We start from the raw sequence: 8,220 nt of genomic DNA, 5'->3' as shown, positions 1-8,220 counted from the left end.
GAGGGTCCCGGGTTTTTAGAACCAGAACCGCCCCTGCTTGGCTGAGGGCACCGGGGCCTGAGCGGCAAACGCCTCCCCAGCCAGGCCTCCGCCCCTCCTGCAGCCCCTGCCATGGGTGATGCCTCAGCATGTGTCAGACGCACTCCTGCCCGCCAGCCCACGGTCAAGGCCACGTTAAGGTCGTTCTGAAGAGACACCGCGTGCCTCACAGGCAGAGGCGGCAACAGGTGGGGCGGGGACAGATCTTCGCTCCGACTCGGGGGCCATGGGGCCACGGGGGCCACGGGCCGACCTTCCTCCGGCACAGGAAACAGGCCCTGGGCTCAGCTTCCTCCTGAAGAAGCAACGAGGGAGGCCTCTCTCCCTTCCAGCCCCGCCTCCCCCAGCAGGACGCCAGGGCAGCCGCCCCACCCTGCCCCCCAACCCGCAGACACTGGGTGAGGAGAGAGCAGCAGCGGCCCAGGGGAAGGCCTCGCACTTCTCAAGTTCGGGGCCAAGGCGCCGTGGGCGGAGCAGGCGGGAAAGGGACGTCACGGGGAGAAGCCAGGCTGCGGGGGAGCTGAGCCAGGTCTCCTCCACAGTCATAACAACACCCCCTTGTTAACCAACGTCACCCCAATAAATGCAATGATAAGAACACCCAGCGCCTACGCGACACTTCGCCTGCAGGAGCCATCACAGCCCACGGGTAACAACAAACAGTCCGTGTGCGAGTCCCGCTCATTCAGGCCTCACAACAGCCGTTTCACGGCCGATCCCTGAGCACAGACAGGAAGCCACCGGCCCCAGGCCACACGGCGGGGGAGAGGGGGAGCAGAACGTGGACCAGAGGGTTTGGGTCCGGAGCCTGTGCTGCTGACCCCGACCTCACACTGCGTCAGCCGACGGTGGACACGGCTGTGCGTGCTCACTGCTCCCTCCCTGCCTCGCTCCCAGTGGCTGAGACAACTGGACGTGACCGCAGAACGCAGCCCAGGGTCACCCCCGGAATAGCCTGGCGGAGAGGCGCCCAGAAAGGCCGTGGAGTGTGAAACGCGATCACCCCCTCTGCCTGGGGCATCTGCGAATCGGCAAAGCGCACCCCGCCCTCGGAGCCCTCGCTTCTGCCAGGTCCGCCAGCGTCCCGGCCTCCTCCTGCCCTGGCTGAGTAAACACAGCCTCTCCCTGGCTCAGGGCCTGTGTCTGTGTTAACAGGCATGCGGCGTGCCAGCCTGGGAAGGACTCTCTCCCAGGAGCCCAGGTGTTTCGCCATCAAAAAAAATTCCCACCTAACCGGTGTGGCCCAGTGGGTAGAGCACTGGCCCAAGGGCTGAAGGGTCCCGGGTTCGAATCCGGTCAGGGGCACATGCCTGGGTTGTGAGCTTGATCCCCATTAGGGGGTGTGCAGGGGGCAGCTGATCCATGATTCTCTCTCCCTCTCTCTTCCTCTCTGAAATCAATAAAAATCTATATTTTTAAATCCTGTGACATTACCTCTTGGACGTGGGCCGTCTCTCTAGACTGTGGCTCCCTGGTTGTGTCAACCAAGGGCTCCTGATGCAGTTAGACCGGACCAGCATCTCGCCGACGCGCCCCCTCTCTGCCTGAGCTTCGGGGAGCAGCGCGGCTGCCGGTGAGGCCGGGACGGGAACAGAGGTCACCCAGGACATGGGCTCCACTTCAGAGCCACTGCCGGCCCCCGAACGTGCAGCAGGGCCCGTGTGTCTCACGAAGGCTGCGTCCCGTCCAGGCCTGTGAGGCCGTCCCAAACGTCTCCCCCTCCGAGGCAGAAAGCCAAGATCGGAGCAGCTCGCCACAGCGGCCTCCAGGGTCCCCACAGGCGCCCGGCCAGGCCTCGAAGGAGGAGGCCCCAAGGGTGGGACTCAGGCCTCCCCCACGGGATGTGGTAAAAAAATGAACAAGCTTTAGGTCAGAGCGCTGGGTTCGAATTCCCCGTTCCCAGGGGTGGGCGGGCACCTTCCCTGCCAAGGGCCATGTGGATCTGACCGAGTCCTTCGAGGCCGCACAAAACGACCAGCTGAACCAGCGCCTGCCCTGTTTGGTCAAACAATCACTTCACCCGATGCCTTGGCAGGGCCAGACCCAGCGATGTCCTCGGCCTCGTACGGCTCAAGGGCCGGACGTTCCCCACCCCTGGATCGATGCACCACAGCTTGTTTATCCATCGTCTGTGTTTCTAAAAATATTTGTTTATTGACTTCAGAGAGGAAGGGAGAGGGAGAGAGAGAAACATCCATGATGAGAGAGAATCATGGACCGGCTGCCTCCTGCACGCCCCTCTCTGGGGATCGAGCCCGCATCCCAGGCCTGTGCCCTTGACGGGGAATCGAACTCTGACCTCCTGGTTCATGGGTCGATGCTCAGCCCCTGAGCCACGCTGGCCGGGCTGGCTGTTCTGAATTAACATCGTCTTGGATTCCCAGCCGCTGCAATTGGCCCAAAAGCAAATAAACAAACAAATGAAACGGACACGGATCTGAAGAGCGGAAACGCCGCTCTCCCCGCAAATGCCGTCCCCGTCTGCAGAGAACGTGCCAGGGATCGGCCACAACCTCACGGCACTGACCGGCCAGTTCACAAAATCACAGGACACGGCCATCCGCTTGCAAAGTCAGCGCCTGACAACGCGTGGGCGGAACCCACACGGACACATGACGCCCGCTCCACCACCGCAGAGAGGACGAAAGGCTGGGCACAACCTCGGATGCACACAGACTGTGTCCCCTCACCCTGATGAGCCGGGAGACAAGTCCAAGGAGACCCACATAACGAGAGACACACTGCGTGCGCTGGACCGAAGACTGGACGGAGGCAAGACGTCCGTTCTCCCCACATCCATCTATAGGTTTAACGTCCTTCCTCGCCCGATCCCAGCAAAGGATTTTGTAGGCACAGAAAAGCTTATCCTACAATTCACATCAACAGCCGTTGGCCCTGCAATAGCCAAAGCAACCTCGAAAAATCGCCAAGCGGAAGGAATCGCTCTACCCAGCCTCAGCCATCGAGAGCGCAGGGGACAGCGGGAGCGAGACACGCAGGTCAGCGACGCGGAAGAGGACCCGAGGCAGCCCCACACAGCACGGCCAGCTCCTGGTCTCCGGGGCAGGGAGACCTGTTCCCACACGCGGGACGGACGGGTGAGCGGGGACGGGCCAGACGCACACACACACAACCGCGAACCTCAACCTGAATCTCAGGCCTTCCACACAAAATGCACCCAAATGGGTCATGGATTTAACTGTAAAACTACAGAGTTTTTAGAGAGGAAATTGTCAGGACGTCAGGGCTGCACAAAGAGTTCTTGGGTTTGGAGCCGAAAGCCCTGCCCGTGACGGGAAAGCTGACAAACACGCCTCCTAGAAGCTGCCGCTGCGAAGACCGTGCTCAGAGGACGGACGCCGAGCGGGAGCGGGAGGAGGGACTCGCAACCACGTCCGGCGAAGGGTGGTCTCCAGGCCGTGGAGAGAACTCTCGAGACGCAACAGTGAAAAAAACGCGGTTAGAAAACAGACACGTGAGCATGTGTTTCGCCGAGAGAATCCGCAGACGGCAGTGAGCCCATTACGACACCCGACATCCGCTTACAGGGAGCACACAGCAGAGCCGCCCCGGGAGACGCCCCACGCACGGCTGGGCCTTGCCCAGCGGTGGCAGCGCCAGGGGAGGCAGACCCCGAGCGGCCCACCCCGCCACCTCTACTGGCCCATCCCACCACCCCGACGGGCCCACCCCGCGGTGGGAGAGGGGCAGGGAGATGTGACGGGGTGAGCGGTTCTAGAAACAGTTAGGCGGTTCCTCTCACTGCACATGTGACGACCATCCGACCCGGCAGGGCCCCTCGGGCATTCGTCTCGCGAAGTGAAAACATGTGCGCACAGAAGCCGTGCTCGCGGCAGCTGCACATATAACAGCCCCAACCTGGGAGCAGCCAGATGCCCCTCGATGAGCGACGAGCGAGCGGCCGTTCCCGCGTCCCAGGGACGGTGCTCGGCAGTGAAAGGAGCCAACACTGCCCTGGCCGGTGTGGCCCAGTGGATAGAGCACCCGCCTGCAGGCAGAAGGGTCCCAGGTTCGCTTCCCGTCCAGGCGCGTCCCTCGGGTGCAGGCTCGATCCCGGTCAGGGCCCATGGGGAGGCCACCCAGCATGTGTTTCCCTCACATCGGTGTTTCTGTCTCTAACCCTCCCTTCCTCTCTCTCTAAAATCAATGGGAAACATCCTCAGGGGAGGACGAACCAAAAAAACAAAAAGGGAACGATGTCTGACGCACGCAGCCGCCTGGGCGGGTGGGAGGGAATTCCGCGAGTGGACACAGCCCGCTCCCCGAGGTCCCGTCTGCGTGACTCGGGCCGACTGTACGACAGGCTCAGATGTCGAAATGAGAGAGAACAAATGCAGGGCGGCCGGGGGTGGAAGTGGGGGACCAGAGGAGGTGGGGGTGGCTCTGAGGGTAAGAAGAGGGACCCTCCTGGTGATGGGGCTGCTCCATAATTTTTTAAAATACATTTATATTGATTTCTGAGAGGAAGGGAGAGAAAGAGACAGAAACATCAACGAGGAGAGAGAATCATGGGCCTGCATGCCCCCCACTGGGGACCAAGCCTGCAACCTGGGTATGAGCCCTGACCGGGAATCGAACCCGGGACCCTTCAGTCCGCAGGCTGACGCTCTATCCACTAAGACAAACATGCCAGGACAGGATGTGCCATAGCTTGGCATTATCTCTGTCAGCACCAGCTGTGGTACTTGAGTTTTACAAGATGTTATCCATTGATGTTACCAGGTAAAGGGCAAAAAAAAAAAAATCGTAGGTAAAGGGTCCATGAGATTTCTCTGTATCATTTCTTATAGCAGCGTGTGCATCTTCCATTATCTCAAAATAAAAGTTTAATTATAAACAATTAAGATTTCATGGAAAAGAAATGTGGGCTCCTGACCTCCCTTGGAGAAGGGGGGGATCCTGTCAGCGGGGCTCCCGTGCCCACAGGCATCCGTCAGCTGAGGGGAGGGGCTGCCCCCCCCCAGACAGCAGGACAGGAACCCTCCTGCCTCCACAGTCCCTCCCGCTCCCCCGTCTCACGCCCCACGTGTAACGGAGTACTGTTTCCGGCCGCCCCGGCCGCCTGGTGTGGCCCCTTGTCTTTGAATGATTCTCGTTTTCCTGCTTCAGAAAAGGCAGCGGCCCGGAGGCAAAGGCTGCGGGAAACACAGTGAGATGAGCGGCCTTTGCACCCGTTTTCTCATTCAAAGGCCTCAGCACCGTTCGCCCAAGTTCCCGCTGTGAGAGACGAATGGGAAGTGTCTCCGTGCCTTCGTTCACCAGGGCGGGGACTTCAGGTTCCAGACGTAAAACGGGGAACTGAGGCTGGTGCAACTGAACGTCCCAGCCGCACGCACAGCCCAGCAGCTAGAGCCGTGCCTCAGTGGCGAGAACCCTCCCAGCCCGGAGGACGGTTCCAGGTCCGTGTGCTCAACGTTGATAGACGATAAAACCACTTTTAGGGCCAAACTCCATTTGGGGGAGGCGTGCGCGAGAGGCCCGCGTTTCACTGCCTCTGCCCGCCCAGGCCGGCCGATGGGAGGCGCGGGGAGGGCACGAGCCAGGAAGAAGGGGCCCAACTCTCACTCTATTAAGTTTAAAGCACCGACTGGAAAGAACAACCAGTGCTGACGGCACCAGGGCTCGCCGTCAGCCGGGAACCCTGAGGACGAAATGGAGGCGCCCCACTGGCCCCCGGAGCCCCACGCGCCGGCTCGCTCCTCCTGGGCCGCGGCAGGAGGGGGGACAGCGGGGCTCGAGGGGCCGTCGGGAGGAGCCCTGCCACCCACCTGGCTCTCCGGGGCGCTCTGCTCGTTGCCCATGGCCAGTCCCGGTGCCCAGCGTCCCGCGGGGTTTAGCAGAGGCGCCTGGAAGACAAGAGGACATTCACATCTGAACCCCAACTAGGCTGGAGCCGGTCTCCCCGCCGCAAGCCGGACGGGGGACGGGTTTGTCCCGCAGCCCCGTCACAGACACGGCTCTCGGAGGGTTTCCTCTGCGTTTGCCACCCAGACCTGTTCCCAGGACCCGCGGGCGTCTGGACTCTCCCTTCCCCGCCACCACCGGGGTTGGCAGACGCCTCAGGGAAAGGGTTTGCTGCTGCGTCGCTGAGTTCATGCCAATGCGCACACACACACGTCTACTACATACACACACACGTCTACTACATACACACACGTCTACTACACACACGTCCATCTACACACACACACGTCCATCTACACACACGTCTACTACATACACACACGTCTACTACATACACACACGTCTACTACATACACACACGTCCATCTACACACACGTCCATCTACACACATGTTTACTACATACACACATGTCTACTACACACACGTCTACTACATACACACACGTCTGCTACACACACACACGTCCATCTACACACACGTCCATCTACACACACATACACGTGGCATGACAGAGCATGTGGGGAGCGTGGCTGCGGGACATGCTCTAACCGTGGGCCGTGCGGAATCAGAGTGCAGGGCTCAGATCCAACATCAGGAGGCGCAAACCCCACTTCTCTTCAGCAGCCGTGGCCTTTACGGCTTTTCCTCTAACCACGAGTCCCCGTGTCTAGGGGGCCAGGCGGACGGGAAGGAGCCGGCCCAGGGCGAGCAGCAGGACAGGGGACCCCCCGAGGTGACGCTGGGCGTCGGCCGTCTTGTGGGGAGGGCGCTGCAGCAGCCTCAGAGAACCGGGCACGGAGAGCCTCACGCACCAGACTCTCTGCCGGGGAGGCCAGGGTCTGTCCAGGGCGAGCGCTGGAGGCCAGGTAGCCCAGGGCCTGGTTCTGGGGAGGCCGATGCTGGGCGGAGCTCAGTCTCCTTCCTTCTCGCCCCAGGTATCCTGCTGGCCAGGCGCCGGGCTCCCTGCCGTCCTCACACACACCTGTCCCCGCCCGCTTCCCCCGACGCTGCCCGAGCAGCGACCACAGCTCTGGCTCCTGTGCGGCAGCCACCAAGCATACAACTGCGTGTGGACAGCGGCTACAGCGTTCGGACAGGTTCCAGCCTGAGACTAATGAGAGGACACGGTCCTCTCGTGGCAAAGCCACGTGCAAGTCCCAGCACAGTTACAGCCGAAGGCTATGGCTGTGAGCTTGACCTTATGGTCCGCACCTGTGGCCCACGTGGCTGAGTGATGTGGGCTGCGGGAGGGGCAGCAAGTAAACAGAGCTGGACCAGGTGCCTGTAACTGAGTGGATTCGAAACCGCAAGAACGTGTGACCACGCCCTTACTTTGCCGCGTGGAATCTGCTATAAAATAAAGACTCGGCTCGCAGGTCGTGGCGCGCTCTCCATCAGAGAGCAGTATCCCACCCAGCCCCAGCTTTCTCCTCTCGTCCGTCTTCTCCATCCTTCACCGCCCCCCTCAGGCTCATTGAATCTGGCTGTGCCCGGCCCACCACGCACCTTGAATGAGCCCAATTTAAATGCCCCAAACTGCCCGGCGGGCGTGGCTCAGTCACTGAGCATCAGCCCATGAACCGGGAGGTCATGGTTCCATTCCTGGGTTGTGGGCTCAGTCCCCAGTGGGGGGCGTGCAGGAGGCAGCCGATCCATGATTCTCTCTCATCATGGATGTTTCTATCTCTCCCTCTCCCTTCCTCTCTGACATCAATAAAAACAAACAAATAAAATGCCCCCAAACTGAGAAAATTGTGACGTCAATTCTCACTCCCAACCCTTGAATCAAAAGACAATCCCTTTAGTCCCTTCTCGCCATTTGCTGTGTATAAGATGGACCCCCCTACACCCCGCACCCCCCCGCAGCCCCTTCCCCGCCGCCAATCACAGGCTGACCTACAGCGTGGAAACGAGTCACTGATTAAAACCCATCCCTTCAGGTTACTTTCCCACGTTCACGGGAGAAGCAGGCTCCTTAGGAAGAACGGGGGACAATCCCTGTGCCCCCGGCCATCAGGGTGACTTCCTGTCGCACCAGCTGGGACCCAGTGGCTGGGACTTCACCAGGTGCTTCAAGGTACCAGTGACTCTGTCTCCTTCACCAAATTCAATCCCTCCTCTTACTGGAAAGCAGAACCTCCGGACCAGCTTTTAGGAACGGGTCCGCAGACTAAGAGAACAGCAGAACCACGTCTGCTCCGCGTGAGTCTCAGAGCAGCCTGGCCGGGTCCGGACTCACCGCCTCCCGCTCCCC

The 8,220-nt window shown here is 60.7% G+C and overlaps 1 protein-coding gene across 1 annotated transcript in view; it reads left to right on the top strand.

Annotated features, from left to right (window-relative positions):
- Positions 1–2,507: 2,507 nt before the first annotated feature.
- NSMCE4A (NSE4 homolog A, SMC5-SMC6 complex component) overlaps positions 2,508–8,220 on the top strand; it is a 42,921-nt gene continuing 37,208 nt past the window's right edge. The window contains exons 1-2 of the mRNA XM_015560159.1: positions 2,508–2,610; positions 6,638–6,832. Of these exons, the coding sequence (XP_015415645.1) occupies positions 2,508–2,610; positions 6,638–6,832 (298 nt within the window). The remainder of the gene's footprint in view (positions 2,611–6,637; positions 6,833–8,220) is intronic.

Source organism: Myotis davidii, unplaced genomic scaffold (assembly GCF_000327345.1).
Source record: "Myotis davidii unplaced genomic scaffold, ASM32734v1 scaffold1055, whole genome shotgun sequence".
Classification (NCBI taxonomy): domain Eukaryota; kingdom Metazoa; phylum Chordata; class Mammalia; order Chiroptera; family Vespertilionidae; genus Myotis; species Myotis davidii.
The sequence above is the reverse complement of the archived record's forward strand: the minus strand, read 5'-3'. Positions and strand labels throughout refer to the sequence as shown.